Source organism: Portunus trituberculatus, chromosome 50, assembly GCF_017591435.1.
Source record: "Portunus trituberculatus isolate SZX2019 chromosome 50, ASM1759143v1, whole genome shotgun sequence".
NCBI lineage: Eukaryota > Metazoa > Arthropoda > Malacostraca > Decapoda > Portunidae > Portunus > Portunus trituberculatus.
In genome coordinates this window covers 21,905,441-21,933,167 of record NC_059304.1, presented here as the reverse complement: position 1 = coordinate 21,933,167, position 27,727 = coordinate 21,905,441, and the positions used below count along the sequence as shown (strand labels likewise).

The 27,727-nt window shown below is 36.9% G+C and overlaps 1 protein-coding gene across 8 annotated transcripts in view; it reads right to left on the bottom strand.

Annotated features, from left to right (window-relative positions):
• Positions 1–5,698: 5,698 nt before the first annotated feature.
• The window catches only part of LOC123499818 (multidrug resistance-associated protein 1-like), a 48,761-nt gene continuing 26,732 nt past the window's right edge, over positions 5,699–27,727 (bottom strand). For 4 of the 8 annotated variants that reach the window (XM_045248317.1, XM_045248314.1, XM_045248316.1 and 1 more), the window contains 18 exons: positions 23,547–23,631; positions 22,620–22,822; positions 22,282–22,458; positions 21,839–22,006; positions 21,341–21,530; positions 20,604–20,733; positions 19,858–20,213; positions 19,280–19,500; positions 14,555–14,644; positions 14,292–14,382; positions 13,449–13,557; positions 12,763–12,889; positions 11,918–12,055; positions 11,500–11,610; positions 10,565–10,723; positions 8,294–8,460; positions 7,633–7,827; positions 5,699–7,148 (listed from right to left, as the gene is read on the bottom strand). In XM_045248317.1, the coding sequence (XP_045104252.1) occupies positions 7,037–7,148; positions 7,633–7,827; positions 8,294–8,460; positions 10,565–10,723; positions 11,500–11,610; positions 11,918–12,055; positions 12,763–12,889; positions 13,449–13,557; positions 14,292–14,382; positions 14,555–14,644; positions 19,280–19,500; positions 19,858–20,213; positions 20,604–20,733; positions 21,341–21,530; positions 21,839–22,006; positions 22,282–22,458; positions 22,620–22,822; positions 23,547–23,631 (2,829 nt within the window). In that variant the 3' untranslated portion in view covers positions 5,699–7,036. Of the gene's footprint in view, positions 7,149–7,632; positions 7,828–8,293; positions 8,461–10,564; positions 10,724–11,499; positions 11,611–11,917; positions 12,056–12,762; positions 12,890–13,448; positions 13,558–14,291; positions 14,383–14,554; positions 14,645–17,646; positions 17,868–19,279; positions 19,501–19,857; positions 20,214–20,603; positions 20,734–21,340; positions 21,531–21,838; positions 22,007–22,281; positions 22,459–22,619; positions 22,823–23,546; positions 23,632–26,412; positions 26,560–27,212; positions 27,360–27,727 lie in introns of all 8 variants that reach the window. The other 4 variants (XM_045248313.1, XM_045248318.1, XM_045248312.1 and 1 more) reach the window with 4 other exon arrangements.

The following is a 27,727-nucleotide window of genomic DNA, read 5'->3' as shown; positions in this document are numbered from 1 at the left end:
GCCAACAACTAAACGAAATCATGGAAAATTGAATTATTTAAGAAAGGAAAAGTGTATGCAGCATGCACTTGTCCCTGTTGCAGGGATTGGCATTTTTGTCCGTTTGAGACCCTGTTTCATAAATAACAGGTATAAGTGTTGCACACCTCCTTGGTAGAAATCCATAATTGGGGGTTCCCATGACCCTCAGGGATCAAAACACCCCATCTTATCTACAAACCCCAGGGCAAATTGGGTCTTAAGTTGTGGTTATAGTGTCTTGGGTCATTAAGTGACGTTTTGAAAAAAGAATTTTTGTTGCACTCAAAAGTTTAATTAAATCGTTAATTAGTCATTAATTAGAAGGCGTCTTAATTAGTAACCCCAGACATTTTTATGTCTTAAATTACATTTTTGTCCATTTGAGACACTGTGTCATCCATAACAGGTATAAAATTGTTGCACTACCTCTTGGGTAGAACTCCATAATTGGGGGTTCCCATGACCCTCAGGGGTCAAAACACCCATCTTATCTACAAACCCCAGGAAACATCGCGTCTTAAGTTGTGATTATAGTGTCTGGTGTCATTAAGTGATGTTTTGAAAAAAGAATTTTTGTTGCACTCAAAAGTTTAAATAAATCGTTAATTAGTCATTAATTAGTGCGTGTCTTAATTAATAACCCCAGGCATTTTCACGTCTTAAGTTGTGCCACTTTCTTTTTTGGGGTATTCTGAATGCAACAAACTTGAAATGGATGTTGCACTCAAAATTATGATTAAATGGGTCTGGGGGTCACATTTTGGGGACCCTCAGGGGCCAAACCCCAGGATTGTGCAACTTAAGATGCCCCATCCCTTCATCCAGATGCAAAGTACAATAGAATTACACCCTCAAACCTTTTGCACTCAATACTATGAATAAAAGTCAGCTAGCTCTCCAACTAGGAACCAGCCAATCAACGTCGCCGCAGATCAAGGGTGGCTTCACCCACGCATGTTTATTTCCTGAGTTTCCATTTGTGATGGAATCTAGCTGAAAGAAATAATAAAAAATTACAGGACAATGACCGCATTTAGGAAACGGTGCTAATACGTCTACCACACCTATCCGGTTATGCTCAGTTGACACAATAAATCAAGGGTATTAAGTGATGGATAAAAGATTGGTGTCTTTACCCACTGTGTCAAACCTAAGGTGAGAAAGGCATACATGAACTTTTGTACATTAGGGCTATAATAAGCAGACATGCTATTTGGAGTTGCCCAGTCGATTTCAGGCAGGTTGAAGTCTCCCATAACCAATACCTCTTTCCCAACAAAAGTTGAGAAGATATTCCAAGAGACACGTATTTTCTTCATCTTTATTGCTTGGAGGACGGTATACCAACACTGCAAATAAATTGTAAGAGATGAGATGAATGGTGTGTAAATTTAGGCAGATGGATGGCACAGATTCATAAGAAATACCCTTTTTCACATAGAAACACACTCCATGTTTAGGGAACTGTCCTTGTGTGTCAGTGCGGACAAGCTCATATCCAGACATAGAAATATAAGTCTGGTGTTTGGTTAGTAAGTCAAGTTTCACAAACCCCCAAAAACATGTAAATTAAAATAATATTAAAAAGTTTCAACATAGCCTATAGCTTATTGGATAGGCAATAAACGTTACAAAACACAAAGTTTAGTGTACAGAAATTGCTCTGTAGTACCTCATTATACTGCATATTGTTTAGTTTAAGTTAGAGGCTGCCACCGCAGGTACTGGCAATACCTAAGTATCACCTAACCCAGTGGTACCCTACGGCTGTGTCTCAACTGGTCCCTCAGCACAAATACTGGCAACAGAACTACGATGTTCTGTCCGTTGGGTATATGTGAGGTCCCTGTTTACATAGACATGACTGAATCCCTGTTTACATAGAGATGACTGAAAACAATCTTCTATCCTCTGTCCATTATCCAGTAGTAGTTTCCTTGCTGATTCGTCAGCTATTTTCGCTCTGTAGGGTTCTTTGTTTCTGCTTATACATGAAATATCTGTAAGGGACAATGAACCACCTAGCAATGGGGTCAAAAGTATCATTAACATTAGCATTACCTGTATCCAAACACCAAATAATGATAGAACATTTATGTTTTCTCCTTTCTCCATTTCCAGAATTTCTTCTCTCATAACGAGTCTAGTTCTATCATCCTCAGTTGAAGAGACAGGGGGATTAACAGTAGAATTATCAATTTAGCTGGGAATTGACCGTCATGAACCACCAGTTCCGACACCCGAGATGATAGGTTCTGAAATGTCTCGCATAGTTTTTTTAACAGTCTGGAACTGGAGAAAAACAGGTTGTTAACAGTACTTATATTATCAGAACTCACACGATATTCTGTACAAATTAAAGCAATACCATCTCCCCCTTATTCCTGTATGCTTGCAACAAGTTGTTCAGGCAAGCCAAGGCACACTGATGTCGAGCAGAACCAATTAGGACAACGATCACATCCCACACAGTTATCATCACACGACACATTGCACGTACCACATAGCGTGTGTAGCACCTTCCGGTCTTGAGCCAGATAACATACTCCTAGACTGCCCACGAACAGAAGGGGATTCATTACGTTGGGACGACTGGAGCACCCGATGAAAGCCCAGCCCAGCCCAGCCCACCCCAACCACCACCACGTACCATTCTCTTACCTCAAATGACAGCTATATCACACACAAGGCCCACCATAATGGTAAATAAGTGATTTGGAGATCCACAGCACAGTCTCAGGAGTCTAGTATTTGACAGAGTATAAGTGAAAGAGCACAAACAACACGTCACTGCGGCAAGTATAAAACCGCAAAAACCGTGTCACTTCAACTAGAGTCTTTTGAGTGTGGGAGTCTTGCTAATGTCACTAAAACAGTATTCAAGAACACTCTTAATATCCGGTGTTAAGCTTTTGCAAGTTGCGGAGATGCTCTGCTGAACGTCCCACCTCCTGCCTTCTCCACCCTCAACGAAAATTATGAAACACGCCATACGGGTCGGGCACTGACTGGAGTGGACTGAGTGGAGACTGAGGAGGAGTTAGAAGGTGGCGCCACTGTCTGCATCAGCAGTAAGCAGAGCAACAGTGGACATATTAACAAGCTGATAATTTAAAAAAGAAAGTTTGCTATTAGTATAATTTTGATACAACTTATCCTATCCTATTTATATTCGCTGTGGTAAAAGTACAGAACCACTGCTCCCTCCCCCCTCCTCCCCCCAACAAGCTTGGGGGACTGTGGGGAATCGGGGGTTTGGGGGGGAGCCAAAAGAGGCGAGATATGGCGATCCAAAAAAAAATCTAAGGACAAAAACCTAATCTAACGTAACGTAACCTAACCGGGGGGCTGTGACCCCCGGACACCCCATTCAACACTAACCTAACCCTAACATAAACCTAACCTAGCCAGAGAGGCGCAGCCCTCCCGGATCCCCCCACAACAGTAACATAACCCTAACATAAACCTAACCTAACCGGGAGGGCGCAGCCCCACGGACCACCCCCTGCAACACTAACCTAACCCTAACATAAACTTAACCAACCGTATCCTTGCTTTGGGGCAGCTTCCCTCCCCCCACACCGGTTCTCTTATAGCTTGACACAATATGCCCTACCTCTACCAATACCCCTCCTCACAATACCTTAACGAAAGGATGAAGGTCCTGGCTGGTCCTCTTCTCGATTGCACACTGAATTGCATCGCAGGAGCGATGATTTCCCAGTAATCAAATTTGCAACCTTTACAACTAATGTCACTGGTAGCCATGGCTGAACTGCGCACATAAATGTCTCTGCCAGTGCACTTGTCTGCCCAGCTGTGCCCCACCTATGAATACATATAGCAAATTCCCATTGACGCAGCTCGTGGTGTAAGAGGAAGAAGAGGAACAGGTAAACGATCATAAAAGAACTGCTACATAATCGGACGTTAAAGTGAATGAAAAACGCGCTGAATAAAGAATGAAAAACAATCCTGTTTCAAAATGTGCTTCCACTTCCGAATGGTAAGCAGGGGGAAAAGATGATGACGTATGGTTAACGGGAGGTGAATGATCATTACAGAACTGTTACACAATCGGACGTTGAAATGAGTGAAAAAAAAAAAATCTCCCTGCGATTTATACCAAATTCAATTACACTTTTAATAGAAATATATCCGCACTTTCAATTATTTAATTTATTTATTTCATGTAGGAGGGGAAAATTTGCCAAAGTCTAGAGTCAACGCCATTTTTTTTAGCCTGCCCAACTGCTAACTCTGTACAAGGGCGCCGTGGTACAGTGGAACCATGCGTGCTTTGGGATCCAAGGGGTCTCCAAGCGCACGGGTTCGAATCTGTCCACGGTCTGAGTGCAGGTTGGGCTTCCTCACTCAGGGCAACGGTTTCCTAGCGGGTGGGCTTTGAGATAGGAGGTACCCTAAAAAGTATCCATTTTAGCCCATAAATTCCCGTGAAAAGCCCACATAGTATAAAAAAAAAAAAAAGGGCCTCATCCGCCCATGTATGGAGTACTCTTCATATGTATGAGAGTTCCACTCACACATTTTTATTAGATACGATGGAATCAAAAGCTTTGCGTCTGCATGTCTTCAGTCTCTTTATTGTCGTCCGAATATTGCTTCTCTTGCTATCTTCTTCCTCTATTTTCACGCTAACTGGTCTTCTGATCTTGCTAACTGCATGCCCCCCTCCTTCTGCGACCTCACTACGCAAGGCTTTCTCTTTCCTCTCACCCTTACTCTGTCCAACTCCGCTGTGCAAGAGTTAACTAGTAGCTACCTACTCTCAATCATTCATATTTTTCTGTGGTAAACTCTGGAACTCCTGAACTATTTCTGCATTTCTAACTTCCTCTGACTTCAGTTGACTGGACTTCTTTTAAAACGCGAGGTTTCAAGACATTTATTTTTTTTATTTTATTTATTTATTTATTTTTTTTTGCTAACACACTCAGACCTGCAAGGGATGACTGGCAACTTACTGGGCCTTTTTTTGTTGTTGTTGTCCTTGGCTACCTTTCCCCTCCTACATGAAAACTAGTAATAGTAGTAGTGGCAAGGATTGGATTGGTCATTATGAGCTTGCTCTGCTCAGCCCCCAGTAGATTAACTGCTTGCTGGGCGACCACCACATGATGGTAGGTGAAACACACACACACACACACGTGCGCAAGGCCTCTACTCTACAAAAAGTAAAATTTTCAAATTTTATATTTTGTGTAGTATTCTCACCTTTAATTAAGAACAAAAAAAAAATAAATGTTAGATATTAAAATTTTGGAAGACTGAATTATTTTTTAATGCAAAATATGACAATTATAGATGGCGCTGGGACCCTGTAAGGTGGAGAACCTAATTTGATTTAGTTGGTCAAATAGGTTCAAAACTGGCCGTGCATGTGTGTACACACACACACACACACACACACACACACACACACACACACACACACACACAGTAGTAACAACAATAGTGATGCCGGTGTTGCTGCTGCTATGACCACAACCATTAGAGAAAGAAATCAGTAAAGAAAGAAGAGGCACACCACCACCACCACCAATTGGAGAAGTAGCAGCAGCAGCAACAGCAGCAGTAGTCAGGAAAAGATCCCCCATTGCCTACATGTAAAACTTCCTAGTCTTGTAAACAAAGCAACAATAAAAGAGAAAGAGAAAAAAATTCTAATTATTTATTCATATTTAGTATAAGAGGTTACATAAGATTTCCTCCATTAGGTAGTGAGTGAGCTGAGAACCTGAGATAGTAGTTTCATGGGATGGATAACTGTCAACATATCCAACTTCTTTAATTGTTATCCTAACATTGAATAATAATTTTTTATATTGAAATTTCAAGGCCAAGTGACAGTCTTTCTTCTATGTAGCCTGGACATCCCACCTCTGTGAACTTGGAAACAGATGGAAAGGTACATAGTTACAGAAATATTGCATAATACATACACAACTGTGACATAAAAAAGATTCTACATTCTACACAAATATAAGAAAATACAGATAATAATTTGATATAAATAGAGCACAAGTTAATATCAAAATCTAAATGTGCTGTATAATTACTAAAACCTAAAATCTTTGTAATAAATTATGAAACTCCTGTAATCTAATAAACATCCTACCTAAAGCACACCACTCAACCACTCACATTGCCACTACACCCTAAGGAGACCTTCTCATAATCTAAAATGTCATTCACTAAACAATCACAACAATCATTACAAGTTCACTTTCACACTTTCACACCACCAGCAATACACATAAGTACACAGGAGATCCCAGTGATGTGTGGCCATAATAACACTGAGATGTCATAACATTAAATTTTCTGAAGAAACTGTTGTCATAAAGTGTTGCAAGTATTGCATCTTCACTGCCTAATAGTAACTGTCTGTGCCAGCACCATTATTTATCCTGCTTGCACTACACACCCATACACATCAGACAAAAATGTTACCCCTATGTTATTGTTGCACTGTTACTCAAATATCCTTTGCATATTTCCAATCTTTTGTACTGAAAAGAAGCACATAGGACCATCTAAAGACCTAGGAAGGATAGGGAACAATTTCCTTTGACCTCTTCCCAGTAGTTATTCACCCAGATTTCTACAATGCTCTTTTTTTCTTTTCATTCCAAGCTTCATCTTTATCTTTGTTATCCTTCTCCTCATTGTTGATGGGAGTACATAATGGTGGTGATGACGACCACTGAGCGTGTGTGGGCATGCATTTCCACAATTTTCAGAAGAATTTAATTGATTATGGAAGTCATCTGGAACCAATTACTCATTCTCAAACATTCTTCAGTCATCATAAGGTTGCTCAGTAATAAGTACTTGTTGGCATCTCAGTGAAGTATTGATGCAGAGATCACTGTATTTGCTCGCCTAACACTCAATAAACTATTCTTGCAAATCAGGAACTTTGTAAGTACAATGATTCATAAAATGCCATTTGTCCTTGCACATTAGAATATCAGTTACATCCTCACCACCCTTATGCAAGTCCAGCATCTTTGGCCATGCCATAGAATATTGAAGATTTGTCTTGAACTAATGAAGATGGGGAGTCAAACTCTTTCACCATACCTCGATCCAGCACCAGGACTCTGTGAAAATTAACATGTTATGGACTGCTCCCTATCTGATCTTTATGCTGTGGTATATAGATGAAGCACAACTCAAACTTTAACAGATATCTTTGCAGTTAGATACAGGCATCTCACTATTGTGAAATCTATTCTGTTTGAATGGAGAAAAGTGAAAAATGGAAAGGAAAGGTGTCTGAGTAGGTACAGGTCATTAACAGTAACTGCATAATCTTTTGAGACTATGTAAAATAATAATAACGGTAAAACTACCTACAGTAAAACCTAAGTTGAATTTCAACATTTTTCTTATAAGAGGCACTGTACAAAGAGAGAAGAAGAAAAAAAAAAAAATAAATAAATAAAATAAATAAATAAATAAATAAAAAATAAAAAAAAGTTAATCCTTCCTAAGATCTGTATGTATTAGCAACTGATTCAATAGCAAACATCTTATAATGCAGCAGATAATCTATAAGAGATCAATGTGACCATCTATACTAACCTGGAGTAGTCCATGATAGTGTTGAGACGATGGGCAATGGTCAAAACTGTGCAGTCCATGAACTCCTGGCGAATGGTCTGCTGGATGAGGTCGTCAGTCTCCAGGTCGACAGCAGCCGTGGCCTCGTCCAGGACCAACACTCGAGTCTTGCGTAGTAATGCCCTGGCCAGACACACAAGCTGTCTCTGGCCCACACTGAAGCATCAACAGTAACACACATTTACTCTTTGCCACACAGCTAACCTTACTCCTCAACATGAACAACTCACATTTCAATGTTTGACTGAGCCACCATATAATAAGCTCAACCAATGTTGCTGACAAAGGTGATACTCATCTAGATTAATTTAGTCCTTAGTCTGTTCTGTTATACTTTTGGTAAGAGTTATGTTAAAAAAATGGAGTACATTTTCCTTTTTTACAAGTGGTATTCACCTCACCATTGTACTGCTTCCTGTCAGCTCATTTTTAATCTTCAAAGTTTAAATCAGTTTCTCCTTGTGTTACAATCAGAATCACAATGGTAGTGATGAACATTCCTTCTTGGTTAGATGCATATGACCCTTTGCTTGCCAAGCTGCATTGATACTAGCATATAACAGCAATAAATCTTACTAATTTTAGGTGTAACAGTACCTCTCTATGAGTGATCAAAACACACCTGAGGTTGTCTCCTCCTTCTGAGACTTCATGTTGGAGGCCAGTAGAGAGAGAGGACACAAACTCCTTCAGGTGGGCCAGCTCTAGAGCAGACCACACCTCTGCATCACTGTACAGGTTGAAGGGATCCAGATTCATTCGCAGTGACCCACTGAATAGCACAGGATCCTGCAAAGATACAGTAATGCTGTGAATTTTAATACAGGTGATAAGGAATTCAGTACCATTTCTCATTTGATGAAATACCATTTCATCCCTTGTAGTTGAGGAGACAGACTCTGACTATACACTGCCACAGCATTCACTATGTGTTGTTAAAGGTAACTCATCAGCATGGCAACAATTGGCTAGGGACCACCTCCTCTATATTTTTATTCCTAGAATGAGGCAAGACAAGTTCTTTGCAATTATTAAGCTAAATTAACCCATAAACTATATAATATGGTTCTGGCACTCATGAAAATAGCCTTTACATCATATGATGTGAGTTGCAGTTACATGCCATTCATTATATGATGCAATATACAGGTTACATGATGCCTCCCAGGTGGACATTAGTCAAAAGGCACCCCATTAAACACCACTGATACAAATTTGTCGGTACAAGCACATGAACTTTCAAGAGACATGATTGAAATTCCTACAGCCTTAGGTGTGGCTCACAATTTACAGGTTAAGTATTTCAGTAATCAACAAACACAGTTATCCTGTACAGGTAACTCTTGATTTACGCATTTTTGTTATAACACAACCGAAAAAAATATTATAATTAATTTAATTTGCGCGATTGGTTTGCTTATACACAATTTGGCCCAACTGCATTTTCAAACTGAGCGCCAGACACAATTTCAAACTGCACGCCAGAGAGTTCTGCAGCTGGCTGATAGGTAGGCGCTATGGGGCCAGATCCAAAAAGCAGGTTGTTGTCGATGTTGGTACAGACAACCTCCATAGCAACCTCCTGGTCACATACCAACCTTCGTAAAATAGCTTCCACAATGATTCGTTGCTCTTGGCAGGTGGAGGTTGGTAGCCCACCTAAAAGTACTCATTGACTGCCAGGAGATGGATCCAAGAAACTTTAACAATGTCACAGCAACCTCCTGCCGCGAAATGGCATCCATGAACGCTTGGAGGGACGGTAACGAGGTTGCTCTCAGGTTGCTAATGAAATACCGCAGTATTTCATTAGTAATTCACTATCCCTCAGTGCCACGGAGTCGAGGCTATCCTCATGGCACGAGCATATATGAATACTAAGATATGATATCCATTATAGCAGGCAATAGAGGAGTGGAAACATAAAGATCGTGGTGAAAGCAGCACTCAAGCTAAAAGGGTCACAAGAAGAAGAGGCGGCCGAGTCGCCGTAAGTCTCCGCCTTGTCTGTGGCCGATCTCATCTCTGCTTTATTTTTTTGGTATTCCATGTAAGATTTCACTTTATGCATTACAAAACAATCCTTTCTTGGGGGCAAGGTTTGTAAAAAGCTAATAGAAATGTTATTTGGTGAACATAAATGCATATATAAGACAGTAACACCACCTTGAGGGGTAGTGTTCCCAGCAACCTGATCGCAATCTAGTTACCGTCCCTCCAAGCGTTCATGGATGCAATTTCACGGCAGGAGGTTGCTCTGATATTGTTGAAGAATCTTGAATTCAGCTCCCGCTCTTCTGGTGCCTCATTTGCAGTCTGCCAGCACTGAGTACAGACGGAATCTCTTCAATCTGCCTATAATTCACCAAGATGGTCCCAAAACGTCCTTCATCTTCTGCATGTGTGGTTATTTTTGATAAGTGGATTTTTGATAAAGTGGAAAAGCTCAGAGGAAGATGGTGACTGATTGTGGTGTGAGTGGTGAAGGCAGTGACGCAGTGTGTGTTTTGTTTACGTACTTTGTTTTGTTTTCTCTTATTATTTTTTGCTTTCTCTTATCATTTCTTGCTTTTCCCTTTACTTTAAATACACTTCTAGTATCTAGAATGGTAAATAATAAAAACATGTTAATTTAGCCAAATAAATAGAGTATTTTGTACAAATTTTTTGGGACCACATCCCGCATCCCCCCTATTATCTATTGTTTCTTATGAGAATTACATGTTTGTCTTACGTGGATTTTAATATACGCGATGCCTCTTGGAACGCATCTATCGCGTAAATCGAGTTACCTGCATTAATATTAATTCATCTTTTTTACTTGCAATCAACAAAGTCAGAAAGTAAAGAAATAATTTGAAGAAACACTGAAAATCTGAAGCGAAATAATCACCTGAGGGATGATAGTGAGTTTGCTGCGCAGGTCATGCAGGCCAATCTCACCAATGTTGACATTGTCTATAGTAATGTTTCCACCAGCAGCTTCAATGATGCGGAACAAACCCAGTGTCATGGAGGACTTTCCAGCTCCTGTCCTTCCCACAATTCCAATCTAGAATAAGAAAACCAAATAGTTATTTCTGCACAAGATCCAGACCAATGCAATTCCTTTGATAGAGTGAGTAGAGCAACAACCATGAAACATAAATTTCCCGAGTTCTGAATTTGCTTTTTTTTCTGGAAAACTGGTATTCATTGCTGAAATGTAAGAATTTGCATGAAACATTATGTGCTAGGCATTTTGGTCACACTGTCAGTTAGGGCTTAGTTCCCTCTTCCTTGTTTTCCACTGTTCTTACAAAGCAGTTATAAACATTACACTACTACAAGTGAACATTCACTTGGTCCACAAAGGAAAATAAATTTACAAGCCGTTATGAAAATTAGTCACCAATTAAAGATGTTCAATAACGACTGTTGTTACTGACTGCATTATTCTCATCAGGAAAGTCAGCCTTGTTTGATCACAAGTGCCCTCAACGTGTAGGTAGCAACTTGTGTAATGATCTCAGATCAGACTGTTTTGTATCAATAAAGAGTTTTCTTAGCGTAAGTTCATGAACTGGGGCATGGTACTCAGAATAGGTAAAAATGTGAGGTTATGAAAAGTTGATAATGTAAAAAAATGGGAATATTATATGTCTGGTATGGAACAAATGCTGCAAAACTCATAAAACTCTTGTGGTGGTAATTCTGATGAAAAAAAAAAAAAAAAAAAAAAAAAAAAAATATATATATATATATATATATATATATATATATATATATATATATATATATATATATATATATATATATATATATATATATATATATATATATACTCACCTTTTCTCCTGCTTTAATATTAATATTGATGTCCTTGATAACCAGATCCAGGCCTTCACGATATCTGGTGGCATAGTCGTTGAACTTTACTACGCCTTCCTGTGGCCAGTCCTGCAGACACACAATAAAAATTTTGTCTTAAGGTCAAACATAACTGGATATAATAATTGGACATTAATATCTATATATTTGATAACATTCTCTAACTCACTTGGGACACTGTATTGCTTAGATAAGAAGATTTTTTATACAACCTGCTATCTTCTGAGTATGCAGTATGGTATTCAAGAAAACTTATGTATCTCGCTTATTAGTGATCCACATAAGCACTTCTCTGACAAGGGTGGCTATATGAATATGTCTGTATTTTCTATACATTTAAGAAGGCAAAAGGTAATGTATATATTGAAAACTCCACCTTTGATGGTTTTTTGTTTGGTATGTCCCAGAGAGCTTCTTGAGGAGTCTCTGTGTATTCCTTGATGCGTTCCACAGACACAATGTTGGTTTCAACATCAGATGTCATTCTCACCAACCAGTTCAGAGTCTGTGTAACCTGTGAAAAGAATAAATTCAAAGATAATTAAATACACAAATGTCTTTTCTTTTTCTTCCTTACATATTACTAGACTTTCTGCAAACAAATGAATGACACATTACAAAAATTATTAAATAAGAAAATATAAAAACTTTTGAACAATGAAACTTTAAAAAGGAACAACTATAAGTTTATTTCACAATTTTTTTTTACCATATATTTGCAAATGTATACTATTAATTTTGCTCACATAAAATCTCTAATCACTTATTCATTTACTATAGAAAGATCACTGAAGGATGATAGTATATACGTACAATGATTTGGAATGAACACCCTAAGCTTTTATCAATGAAGCACAAAAATCTGCTTGTGAAAACACACAAATGATATGCAATAACCAATTCAAGGCACTTATGATACTATATTACTTATTTGCAGAAACTGGATCAGCAAAACTCTTTGTGATATTTGGATGTTAAAGTAAAGACTTTACAAAAAGATTACTGCTTTCACATGTTTTCCTTCTATCATCTTGAAGTCTACCTTCACACCTTCAAAGTCAAATTAAGTATGAAAAAAGCAATGATTATGAAATGCAATAAACTTTGTTCTTGTTAAAATACTCTATATATATCAATGAAGATTAATCTAAATATGAGCAACCAGCTACTGTCAAAGAAAGTGAGTACATGATGGTGATCCCTGGCAGAATCATCACTTACTGAGAGAGCATAGCTGATTGAGAGACCAACTTCCCCTCCTTCAATGTTCCCTCGTCTAGCTACAGAGAACATGGCAGCTGAGAATGTCATGATATTGCCTATGAACTCCAGCCTTACTGCCAACCACCTGAAAGATAGACAAGTGTATCTATCATATACTGGGCTGAAACTTTTCATGGTGGAAATATGATTTGAACTACATTATTCATTATATAAAGAAGCACAGAACTAAACTGTATTAATTCAGAATACGTGTGGATGAAGGATAAATACCCGTGCTAGGATTGTCTTGTTTCATAGACACTTAAAACTTGTGTCTTATCTTTTTAACTATATATATATATATATATATATATATATATATATATATATATATATATATATATATATATATATATATATATATATATATATATATATATACTATATCATTATTGTTATTAGTACCATTATCACCATTACTATTATCATTATTATTTTCTGAGAGGACTAAATATAAGTGAATGAGTGGTGCCTTGTATGTAGTACATACTTGTGGGATAGTCTACCTAGTATATGGATAGATTACTTTTTATTATCATCATCATCATTATTCCATTTTACATTATGATGATAGTAAATTATGTGTGGCTAAGAAATATATGCACATAAACAGTACACATGATGGCAATGCTGGGGTGGCACACCTGTTGGACATGATGCTTGGGATGGAGCTGACCATGTTGTTGTCCACCCTCCTCTCTGACTCCGTGATGAACACATGCTCCTTGGTGAACGCCCGAATGGTGGGCGCCCCTGCACACACAAGGAAATAAAAACTCTGTCATTCTAGCACTTACAGAAGAATTTTGATGTAATGAGAGAGAGAGAGAGAGAGAGAGAGAGAGAGAGAGAGAGAGAGAGAGAGAGAGAGAGAGAGAGAGAGAGAGAGAGAGAGAGAGAGAGAGAGAGAGAGAGAGAGAGAGAGAGAGAGAGAGAGAGAGAGAGAGCATATACTATATACTGAATAAGAGCTTTCTTTTGTGCATAAATCATAGTGGAGTTGTGCCAATTGCTCTACATGGTTATGAATCAAGAATGAAGAGAGGGATGTATTAGAAATGCTACAAAACTACATGGGAGAGGTAGTTTGTTTTTATGTGATATGATCAGAATAATGCAGTAAGATAGCTGGAGGTCTGTTGTTAATGACATGAAGTGAGCAAAAAAAAAAAAAAAAAAAAAAAAAAAAAAAGCTGGATGGTAAGAAACCTAACTGTAGATAAGATTTACACTGGAAAGTAATAAAAAAAATAAAAGAATGAGATGAGTTTTGTCACACAGAAAGAGACCAGTTGAGGGGAGATCAAAAGGAAGACAGAGTGAGATGGAGGGATGGAATAGTGGTAGAACTTCAAAGGATGGAGAGGTGATGAATCAAGAAACCATATTTATAAAAGATAGTAAAATTGTTAAAATTGCAGTGGTGTTACAGTGTCCCTGGGCACATCCCATTACCATAAGGAGCAGCCTGAGTTATGTGGCCTTACCTTGGATGCTCTCCTGGAAGTGGGAGTAGATGGGAGAGCGGGTCACTGACTCTATGCGCTTTAGCTGTCTTGAAGTGGACACATACAGTACCTGATGGTGAAAATATATAGATTTGTAACATGGAAGATAAACATTCATCTAATTATTTTTCACAAATATAGATAGTGGTCATACTTAACTTTAATTCATCTTAAGAATAGTTTCTGAAAAGTACACTATATATATTACTTACAGTAAAATATGTACACATAGCAAGACTTACTTGGACAAAATAATAGATGATCATTGTTGGTATCATTACCAAAGTGAATTCAACAGTGACACCAATGATCACTGCAAACGTTGCCACCACCTGTTGCAGGACAGAGATGGATTAGAAGAGTTCTTACATCAAATCCAGCAGCTTTGCCAGACCTGAACACACACTGCTTTCTTATGATGAATCCACACTTTACAGAGAAACAAATGTAAGTTCATAAAGAAAAATTATTTGTAACAAGATGTCTTGAAAGATTCTAATTAAGGATGCTTTTTCTTTGCCACATCTAAAATGAAACTTTATTTTGATGCAACATTATAAATGCATGAAACAAATAATGTTAGTGCAAATTAGAAAAATATACATCTCATATTAAGGAGAAAAAGAAAATAAAAGAAGAAAAAACCCCACTCAACTATTTCACTGCTTAAATTGAATACAAATCTTCTCTGGGGCCATTCAGTTCAAATTACATCACAAAACACTAAACTAAAAATCAACAAGCATTTTGTAACACAACACAAGCCATTCAGCAGATAATATCACACAGAGCAAACATGAAGTTACTCTCAATAAAAAGGCACCAAGACACTGATGAATCATGAAGGCTGTTAATGTAAGCAAAGAAGGGAAGAAATATAAGTCTTCAGTTCATAATACAAGCTCCCACAAATATTACATGCAATGTATAACACGCTACATAAGACAATAATAAGAATCCAAGTAAATGTACTTGTGAAACAAGATATGAAAACAAAATATGTAATAAGAGCACATGTCTATGCAAATAAATACCCTTTCATGCAGGCATACTAGTACACACAACCTGGTATCTGCACACATTCACATTCACATTCACATTCACACACACACACACACACACACACACACACACACACACACACGGCCCGGTAGCTCAGTGGTTAGAGCGCTGGCTTCACAAGCCAGAGGACCGGGGTTCGATTCCCCGGCCGGGTGGAGATATTTGGGTGTGTCTCCTTTCACGTGTAGCCCCTGTTCGCCTAGCAGTGAGTAGGTACGGGATGTAAATCGAGGAGTTGTGACCTTGTTGTCCCGGTGTGTGGTGTGTGCCTGGTCTCAGGCCCATCCGAAGATCGGAAATAATGAGCTCTGAGCTCGTTCCGTAGGGTAATGTCTGGCTGTCTCGTCAGAGACTGCAGCAGATCAAACAAACAAACAAACAGTGAATTACACATACAACATCATAAAATGCTCAATAGAAAATGGAACAGTACCAGTAGAATGGAAAAGAGCTGAGGTGGTTCCCATATATAAGAGCAGAAGGAAGGAAGAACCTTTAAATTACAGACCGGTATCACTAACTAGTGTAATATGCAAGATGTGTGAAAGAATAATAAAGAAACAATGGATCGAGTTCCTTGAAGACATCAAATTAATATCAAATAGCCAATTTGGTTTTAGAAAAAGATGGTCTTGTGTAACTAATTCATTGAGTTTCTATTCTAGAATAGTTGATAGAGTACAAGAGAGAGAGGGATGGGTTGACTATTTATTTGGATTTAAAAAAGGCGTTTGACAAAGTGCCACATGCAAGATTACTATGGAAGTTAGAGGAGAAGAGTGGCTTAAAAGGAAGCACATTGAGATGGATAGAAAATTATTTGAGGGGGAGAGAAATAAGGATGGTAGTTAAAGATATGAAGTCCAAGTGGAGAGCAGTAGAAAGCGGAGTGCCACAGGGGTCAGTATTGGCACCAATACTTTTCCTCATTTATATTAACGACATGCCAGAAGGAGTGAACAGCTACATAAATTTGTTTGCAGATGATACGAAACTGTGCAGAGTTATAAAGCAAAAAGAGGATTGTGAAATACTGCAAGAAGACCTAAATAAGATCTGGGAATGGAGTAAAAGTGGAAATGGAATTCAATGTGAACAAAAGCCATGTCATGGAAATGGGAAAGAGTGAAAGACGACCTGTGGGAATCTATAAGATGGGAGATGGAGTAGAACTGGAGAAAGTTAAAAAGGAAAAGGACTTAGGAGTGACGATGGAAGAAAACAATCAACCAGTAAGCCATATTGATAGAATTTTTAGAGAAACATATAATTTGCTAAGGAATATTGGAGTAGCATTTCACTACATGGACAAAGAAATGATGAAGAAATTGATAAGTACTATAATAAGACCCAGATTGGAATATGCAGGAGTAGTGTGGACCCCTCATAAAAAGAAACACATAAGGAAATTGGAGAGGCTACAAAAATGGCTACAAGAATGGTTCCAGAATTTGAAGGGATGACATATGAGGAGAGACTAAAGGCTATGGATCTACCAACCCTGGAACAAAGAAGGAGAGAGGAGACCTGATACAAGTTTATAAATTGATCAACGGAATGGACCAAGTGGATAATGAGAAACTGATCCTGAGAGAAGAATATGACATCCGAAGCACAAGATCGCATAGTAAAAAGCTGAGAAAAGGAAGATGTCTGAGAGATATTAAAAAATATAGTTTCCCGCAGAGATGTATTGAGACGTGGAACAGTTTAAATGAAGAAGTAGTGTCTGCAACGAGTATGCATACTTTTAAAGTAAGATTAGATAAGTGTAGATATGGAGACGGGGCCACACGAGCATAAAGCCCAGGCCCTGTAAAACTACAACTAGGTAAATACAACTACACACACACACGTCAGTAGTGATCAGCTCACAACCAAGGCAATCCAGTGTTTGAGTTATGGCAGGGCTCACCTAGAAGCAGGATGGCAGATGATGCAGTGTGAGGAGTTGTGACCTTGCTGTAGCAGTGTGTGGTGAGAGAGTAGTTTGATTCCTATCCAAAGCTTGGTCACTATTACCTCTGAACTCTTACTACAGGGAAATGATTGGCTGTGTAAGCCAAATGACCATGGGTGAATATGAATAATACACACATGCACAAGAACTATAAAAAAAACAAATCTTGATATAAAGAATATTAAGAAATAAGGAATTCCATATCATATGGATCAAGGATTCAAACAGCACATGCATTTGCCTCTTTTGTGTCTCCAAGTCCTGCACATGCACACAGCAACTTCCCAACCTCCACATGCCAGACATACATACCGTAACAAAACACATTAGCCAAGATCTGATGGACCAGGGCAACACATTATCAAGGGTGTCCACGTCCTTGCTGAACCTGTTTATTAGGCGGCCTAATGGTGTGGTGTCGAAGAAGGACATGGGAAGTCGCAACACATTATACAGGAGATTTGCATGAAGCTTCTTTGCTGCATCCAGCGATCCAAAGGACAAGGCAAATGCCCCTCCCAGAATGAAAAATGCTGTTGGATAAAGTTTCTGTTACACCATTTCAAGCAAGAAAACACGTCTGTCCAGAAGAGATGGTGTGGATTTCAAAACAATTAGTTTAACACTAGCACAGTGAGTCAAAGACAAAAGGAAGCATTGGTGTCATCTAGTGAATGAAAGTGACTGAAACTTGCGACATCCCTTCTGGACATACATGTAGCCCCACATAAAATACTACTGCCCATAATCCCAATGAGCAATATGATAAATCAAATAAGTAATTTGGCGCAATTTACTGAAGTTCACTACCACAACATAAGAGAAAGAAATGATAGGTAAATAAACAAAGATTCCCACACATAAAAGAAACATGGCAGCTAAGTGATCACATATTACCTGTACATGTTTATGCAACATGTATCCCATCTTGACATGTAATCAACAAAAATATTGAGTGATGACACAATGGATAAAAAACATAAGCTAAAAAGTTTGAATACAGTTAATTATCACTACATATACACTATATATACTATATATATATATATATATATATATATATATATATATATATATATATATATATATATATATATATATATATATATATATATATATATATATATATATATATATATATATATATATATATATATATATATATATATATATATATATATATATATATATATATATATATATATATATATATATATATATATATATATATATATATATATATATATATATATATATATATATATATATATATATATATATATATATATATATATATATATATATATATATATATATATATATATATATATATATATATATATATATATATATATATATATATATATATATATATATATATATATATATATATATATATATATATATATATATATATATATATATATATATATATATATATATATATATATATATATATATATATATATATATATATATATATATATATATATATATATATATATATATATATATATATATATATATATATATATATATATATATATATATATATATATATATATATATATATATATATATATATATATATATATATATATATATATATATATATATATATATATATATATATATATATATATATATATATATATATATATATATATATATATATATATATATATATATATATATATATATATATATATATATATATATATATATATAAATACAAAACAAATACTTGGAAGACAACACTGGGCAAAGAAGAGACCAACAAACAGTCAGATAAAGGCATGGCCAACACATAAACATAATCAATGAGGCCAAGAAAAACAACAGTAAAATCAGTACAGTGAAATGGACATTTCCTCAGGATCAATCTTTAAACACCACACAAAAACAAGAGCCGGTCACAGCATGAGTTCCTGTGTGTGGTGCTTACCGATATGAGACATCCTAGCCATGCCCTGAAATTGGTTGGCAGCATTACATCAACAGTGTCTATGTCTTTGGCGAAGCGATTGACAATGCGACCAATTGGTGTCACGTCAAAGAAAGCCATGGGACTGCGAAACACATTCCTGAGCAGCATCTTGTGCAGGATAACTGAGGCATGCACAGTGGCCCCCGCAATCACCATGGCCCCGATCATGATGAACAATGCTGCAGCAAAGTGGGGCAATTATAGGACACTACAACTTTTAAGTGTGAACAAGTTGGATTCGCATTACAGTTACTGTTTTCATCTCGTGCATCTCATCATCTCTCATCTTCCTCCAGATTTCTTTTAAATCTCACTGGCTAAAACCTCTTTTTAATCTATTCATGCATGTCTTAATGAATACAATGAGGATGCAGTCATGTTGTTACCAATGGATTAAATGGTTTGGTTGTCTGTTATTGTCTGTTGTAGTTGTACCTATACTGATCCACTAAGATTAAATAAAAATTGAAGCTTAAATGCCTCAACTACATTGCTACATCATCATAAAGAGTCATACATAAGCTAAGGGGACTCACCTTGCCCAATTCCAAGAGCTGTGTACACTCCTAAGTACAAGTCACGGTCATGGTCGTCCATCACGCCATCAGTGTAATTCTCCTCAGACAGGGCAGCAAGCCACACGTTGGCACCCACACTGCAGCCTTGTGACAATACGTAGGACAGCGTGGTGATCAGTGTGGCAGTGATGCCAATGGAGCGAATATAATAAAGATATACGTTGAGGTTGACTCTACCAGTCTCTGCCTTTTCTGCCTGAATGAGTTTTTCGCCAGCTTTCTTTTCTACTGCGCCGGCAGCTGGTGGAGCCTTTGTCTTCTCTGATTCACTGATTTTCTTGGGTCTCTTCAAGCTCTCCCTCTTAGGTTTTTCACTGTTGGTATGATGCTAATTAGTCCTCCTACAAAAGCCAATTTGAAGCGATGCAGAAGAACTTTCATGTCTGAACAGTGATATGAAGGAACTGACATAAATCTGGGCTGGGTGTATAGATGTAGAATATTTCAATACACAAGTTTTAATAATTAATTTTATATTCAAGTAATAAATCATATGCTTTCTATATTTTGAGCTTGAAAATTTTCAGGAAACAATATTTCTGGTAGAAAGGGTTTCCAGTATAAAAGCATCAAGTGGGCTATAAAATTCAAAATCCATCATATCACATAAAATCAAGTCATTCTACATTATTCTAACTGATAAATTTAGCATAATCATTCAAATACTGAAAGTCACGTTGTCTCACTTCCCAATAAATACTTGCCCTGTGTTGTGTCTGCCTCTGTCACCCTCGATGCTTTCCGACTCTGATTCTTGCTTCTTCCGGGAGATCTGACGTTGGAAAGCTTCACGACCAATCTTGTTTTCCAAGTTCTGTTTAATATTTTCTAACTCTGTAAATAAAAACAATGCAGTATGTTACTGGGATGAGACAACCAACAGCACCCTATTGCTTTGGATCTAATGTTTCTAGCTTAATCCCACTGACTTCAATTGTAGACCACCCTCCCACCTGCAGAAAAAAAATGTGACACAGAAAAAAAAAAAGATAAATAAAAATAAATATATAAATAATAATAATAATAAATAAATAAATAAATAAATAAATATATAATAATAAATAAAATAAATAAATAAAACTAAAAACAAATAATTGAAATAAAGAAATAAAATAAAATGAATGAATGTATAAAGTAAAAAGAAAATAAATAAATAAACTGAACAAAGTAAAAGTAAATAAATAAATAAAATGGAATGAAAATAAGAAAACAGTGTTTGAAAGTCCTGCTCCCCACCATTCACACTCACAGTTGGCTCACTGCAGCCCGCCGGTGAAGTGAGGCAAGTGGCCATATTTGGTGTGTGCCTTGGAACCATTACATTACATTAACCAAGACAATAAAATCAGCATGTGGTGCCACTGACTCATAACACTGACTACTGTAGCACTGCACTGGATACATTCCATAGCAGATATGTAAGTGTATTGGACAAACCCACCATTCAGATCATCCTCAAGGTCGTCATCTTCCTCCTGAGCAAGATACTGAAGCAAGAACTCATTGAATTCTCCCTTATTCTCCACCAGCTGTGCATATGTACCCTGCTCTGATATTTCTCCATTCTTAAGCACCACAATCTTGTCCGCCTTGGGTAAGTACGTGATGCCATGGGTCACCAAGATACGTGTCTGAACAGTAAAGGAAAATAAACATATATGTAAAGGTGTGTAGAATATGCCTTTTCAAGAGCCTCTCTCTCTCTCTCTCTCTCTCTCTCTCTCTCTTGATTCATGCAGAAGACAAATAATGTCAAATATTCAACTGTCAAGTACTTTCCTACTTAAAATCCATAATCTTCATAGCCTGGTCCACTTTTATAATGCACAATGATTGACTCTTCTCTCCTTCCTTTTAACAGGCTTCAAAATCTCACTTGTGGTGAAATAGTACTTTGCACCAGTGAGCCAAACAGTGAGGTACAATGGCAGGCACTCACCTTGTGCTTGAGCATCCCTGAAGGGCCAATCACATGATCAAAGATGTGCTTCCCGACATGAGAGTCTACAGCACTCAAGGGATCATCCAGCAGGAAGATGTCTGCATCAGAATAAAGAGCTCGTGCCAAACTGACTCTCTGCTTCTGGCCTCCACTCAGGTTGATCCCCTGGAAAAATTAATAAGTAAAAAGATAAATAGGTAAGTATATAAAATGAAATAAAATTGTCTATCCATTTATCTGCTACATAAAAGAGGGATGACCAAAACAAAGCACCACACCCTCATACACACTATATCAACAGCAAACATAAATAAATAAAAAATAGATCAAAGTTATCAGACAAGAATACACCACCAGTCAACTGTAGCATCTGGTAGAACTATCAAATCTTCACCAATCTATAGTGAAAGATACATGATGAAAGATTAGAATGGTCTTACCTTCTCTCCTATTTCAGTTTGATCTCCTCCTGGAAGAATTTCCAGGTCTGAGGAGAGAGCACAACTCTGTATGCATTTGTTGTAGAAATCATCATTCTTAATCTGACTGAAGAGGATGTTGTTCTCCACGGTGTTGTTTTGGATCCAGGCCTGCTGTGCTACATATGCCACACTCCCCTGAAAGTCATAAGACCAAGTGTGTGACTGAATGCTGCAGGATATGTAAGAGTTGAGGAAATCACAGTGCCATTATATCTACACTAGCAAAAAGGTTTGTTTTTATCTATCTATAATGAACATTTTGCTCCCTTTATACTTAACAGTAGTGTAATCCTCACCTTGACATTAACTCTGCCACTTTGCTTCTCCATTTCACCAAGGATAGCTGAGCAGAGTGAGGATTTACCAGCGCCAACGGCTCCCACCACCGCTACCAGGGAGCCTTTCTCCACTGTCATGTTGACGCCTCTCAGCACCGGTTTCTCATCCCCGTCACTGTGGCCCCATGAGAAGGTACCATTCTCTATCACCAGTGGATGCTCTGTGGAGAAATCAATAATTCCAATGACTTTTGATACAGACACAATATACACAAGCCAGTAAGAGCATCTATCAATTTATGAGTCATTTATGTATTTATTGTTCATTCTGTTTATTCTCAAAAGCTCCTTGTTAGAAATGGGGCGAAAATTCATATCATCAAACCCAATATTTGTCAAAACTGCATAATAGAGTATGACTAAATGACAAGCATACTATCATAAGTCTTACTGTGAACAACATAGGGAAATTGTATGTAAATAAGCAAAGTGAAAATAATGATAAAGAGTAGCAATAAATGTAGTGAAATGCTGATCCAATATTCCTTAGCAAATTATATGTTTCTCTGAAAATTCTATCAATATGGCTTACTGGTTGATTGTTTTCTTCTATCGTCACTCCCAAGTCCTTTTCCTTTTTTACTTTCTCTAGTTCTACTCCATCTCCCATCTTATAGATTCCCACTGGTCATCTTTCATTCTTTCCCATTTCCATGACATGGCTCTAGTCCACATTGAATTCCATCTCCCACTTTTTACTCCATTTCCAGATCTTATTCAGGTCTTTCTGCAGTATTTCACAATCCTCTTTATGCTTTATAACTCTGCACAGTTTCGCAACGTCCGTGTGTGTGTGTGTGTGTGTGTGTGTGTGTGTGTGTGTGTGTGTGTGTGTGTGTGTGTGTGTGTGTGTGTGTGTGTGTGTGTGTGTGAATGGAGACTCACCTGTTCTGCTGTCGTGGCTGACACTGTTGGGGTCTAGCTCACCCAGGTTGAGGAATTTGTTGAGTCTTTTCAGGGAAACATTTGCCTGGGAATATCATACACTAAGTTAAGGCATCTGCCTTCTTTCTTGATTTTAAGTATTCAAAACATTAGAATAAAAAAGGGTTTTGACACTTTAAATTCTAGATATTGTGTTTCAGTAAGCAACTTTAACTTGTATTTCATCTCAATAACATCATTATGCCAACATTTCCTAAGACAAGTAACAACAAATGAGTGGCAACAACTTCATAATGAAAAGAGCATGCCATTCCATGTCAATAATTAAGATATTCTTCATTCACATGAAACATAATCACTTATGCAATAAGCAAAAAGCATTCACTGCTCACCTTCCCTTAGTGAAAGCCATCTTAGCGCTGCATGCATAAAAGTTACAATCAACACACTGCAAAAATGTCTGACCTCATGAAGCTTACACAAAATAAATTGCATTCATGGATTGTGCTCAGAAAACCACACAAATCACTCTGAACAACATTACAAACACCACATGCAGACATCTAAGAATGAAGAAGTGATAGTAACAATAACACAAACATGTAAGCAGGATGTCATAAGAATATTACAATATGAAGAATGACTAAAAACTTGAGTGATAGATTTCAAATCTATCACTGCATAAGATTTAGACTGAAATGATTATAATTCTGGTTTGAATAGTGTTACTGAAGGAACAAGTCTGGGAGGCACAGCAGTAGGCTAAGAAAAACACTGGATCAATTAAGAAAAATCATTAAGTAAAACTAAGTAAATGAAAAAAAGTCACAAGCAACAAAGTGTCAATTACAAGTAATTTAGAGAATGCAACTTGTTATTGAATAAAAATCAAAGAATCAATAAATAAAACCTCTCTAGGAGTACTGAACAAGCAATCTATGCACAACTTTGAGTGCTACTGTGTTTTAACTAAGGGGGGGGAGAGGAACTTTATATGCATATATAGAATTTGACATTGAATCATACTGACAAACCTGTTTCCTATGCCTTAGCAAGGGAGGTGCATGAGAGGAAGAAAGTGGCAGCAAGAATGCAAGGACATTATTAGTGAACTACTGGTTAATATGTTTAGGAAATCATTTGATTTAGGAAAGGTTCCATTAATAAAGAAATACAAAATGCAGTCCTCACTTTCAAGAAGAGATAAAAAGCTAATGTTTAACTAACAACCTAACTTCAATTGTAGGTAAATTACGAGAGCCTTCAACTGCAAGGAACATTCTCAATCATCTGGACATGAATAGGCTGACAAGGACCTACAACATGTCTTCACAAATTTCAAGGTCTATGAGGGCGTAAATAATGGGAATAATTAAGATGTAATATACCTGGACTTTGGCAAGGCACTAGAGGTGATGGCCTACCAAAGGGACTTGAACAAGGCTAGAGTGTAGAGGATAGATGGGAAAGCTTTAGCCTAAATCAGGTTTTGATAATGCAATAGGCATAAAACTGGGTAGTGACATGTAACTAGTGGGGCACCACAAGGAAAAAATCTTAGAACAATGATATTTTCAATATGCAATAATAATTTAGAATAACAATTAGTAGTGTAAGAAAATTTGCTGATGATATGAAGACAGTCTAATTCAGTTGGATTGTGATGCAACTACCTTGCAGCTTTAGATATGGTGAGCCAATTGAGAGATAGATGAAAATACAATTCATAATTAAAAATGTTAAATATTTTATGATGTATGACGAATTGCAGTTTGCTGAGATCAATATCTAGAAAAATATATGGGCTATTCATGTTTCAAAAAGTTAATTGTGTACTAAAATGAATCTGTAAGAGCTTTAAAAGAAGTCCTGCATTAATATAGAAGTAACATAAGGCATTAATCACATAATACCTATATTATGCTGTGCAGATCTAATCCTTATATTATGTGATGCTAAGTGTCTGATAAATTGAAATTTTAAAGAAACAGGAAAGAAAATTATCTCAAGCACATCGATGTGTATGACTGGAATAGACCCAAGTTGTTAGTGCTGAGTTAGTACAGAGCTTTGCAAGAACATTAGGTAAATATGTGGATAAGGATGATAGGTAGTTATAGGTAGGTATTTTTTATGCAGACTCATGTGTGGGCCTATTGTTTCTTTGTTTGGGGATTCCCTGGTTTTATTTTGTGCAGTGAGAACAGGAAACAAAATAATTATGACTGACCTCAGTTCAACTTTTAGGGTTTATGCAAATAATTAATCAGCTTACAGATAATATTCATAAATAAGCTAAGCAGTAAACCCAGTATAATGCAAACAACCATCACAAGAGCCAGAACCTGGAGCATTGATTGCACTTGGGGTTGTTCATTGAGTCTTGTTATGAGGAATGTCAAGGGAGATTACCAGAAAAGTTCCGAGCCAAATCTCAGTATTTGTTAAGAGCTCCCACAAGGATATACACAGTCCTGATAACATCCCACTATTATGTTAAACTAACATCAGAACACATGCTCAAGGTCTGTTCCTAATCATTTGAGAAAGCATGTTTCCAAGAAGTAAATGAGCCACATGGTGAACTGGCATCAGACTGGTCAACAAGACCAAAAAGGATCTCCCATGTTTACCACCAAGGAAAGAAGACTAGCAAGTCATTCTGAGAAGAACCCTCATCATGGAACATCCAACCACTCCCTCTGTTGCAACACTATGGGTTATAGCACCAACAGCTAAGTTAATTCTTAGGAAAGAGTGAACAGGCCACCTAAACAAGTATGCAATATTTAGGTGGGTAAAGTGTGTTTTTTGTACGTGAGGTTAAAAAAGATGTCATGAGGGCAAGCTGTTGTGTGTGGTTTACCTGGACCAGGTTGGAGATAAGCATGGGCAACATTGAGATGGGGAATCGAAGGAGGTTAAACAAAGAGATGGACACGAATACTTTGTTTGCGTCCAAGATATTCTCAGATGATATAATCATAAATGTTGCAAATGATACCAAGGATACCTGTTGAAGGAGAGGAAGTGTGAGTGTCCTTGTAAATATCTTTGTATGCAAGCCCTCACTTTAAAGTGAATTGTGGGTGGCTGTGTCATAACTACCAAAAATAAAGATGAACAAAAGATTACATTCTTGATCTATATAGAGATTTTGTAGTATCTGCCAGAATGCATATTCAATTTATGTTCAGTCATAGAATATACATAAAAAAATGTATTATACATATTACTAAAGGTCTTTTCTATGGTTGAAAAAAAACTATCATTGGCTTTCATATCAAGATACTGAACCTATAAAAATTTTATGTATGATAAATAATCAATCATAAAAGAGTACACATTACAACATTTTTTAAAAATATAAAGTTAAGACAATCATTTTTTTAATTGACTTTATGCTGCACATCTCTTGTATTGGAAAATGTTTTTAATATCGAAGGAAAGACAAGGGCGAAGCTGCTTCATTTTCAAGGTATACCAGTGTAGTGCTTGTTTCTGCATGTCCTACTCATATGAAGTGGTTCTGAAGACTACAAGTATTTTCAGTACTAAAACAGAAAAAGATAGTAAGTCTCATATTTACAAGAAAAAAGAACACCATGCTTGTTGTGCTTCTTCCCATTCATTGCCACACGATATAATTCTCCTGTAGTGCTTCACCTGTATTGTATATGACACAATAATGGGTGTCAATCCCAGTGGCATACGAAGGATATTTAGCAAAGATATGGACACAAAAATTTTCTCGCTGGTCAAAGAGCCGATCCCGTTAACTAGGACATAGGAAGTAAGAGAAGCAAATACCACCTGGAAGAGGCAGAGACATCATTAGTCACAGTCACATTGCTTCAAACAAGCCATAGGAGCATCCCACAGTGAACTACATATGCACCAATCAATCTTAAATACATTATACATACAAAACATTTTCACCCACTAAAGATGACAGTTCACTCCCACTACTAATGACAGAGCTACAATTAACCTTACATTATTTCTGCATGGATACAAAAGAGCAACATATAACATAAAATAAATAAATAAATAAATAAATAAACAATAAAAAAAAAAATAATAAATAAATAAATACATAAAATATATAGTATATAAATAATATGTATCAAGGATCAACTTTCCTGTCAAACTTAAAATGTAAAAATCAAGTCAACATTTCC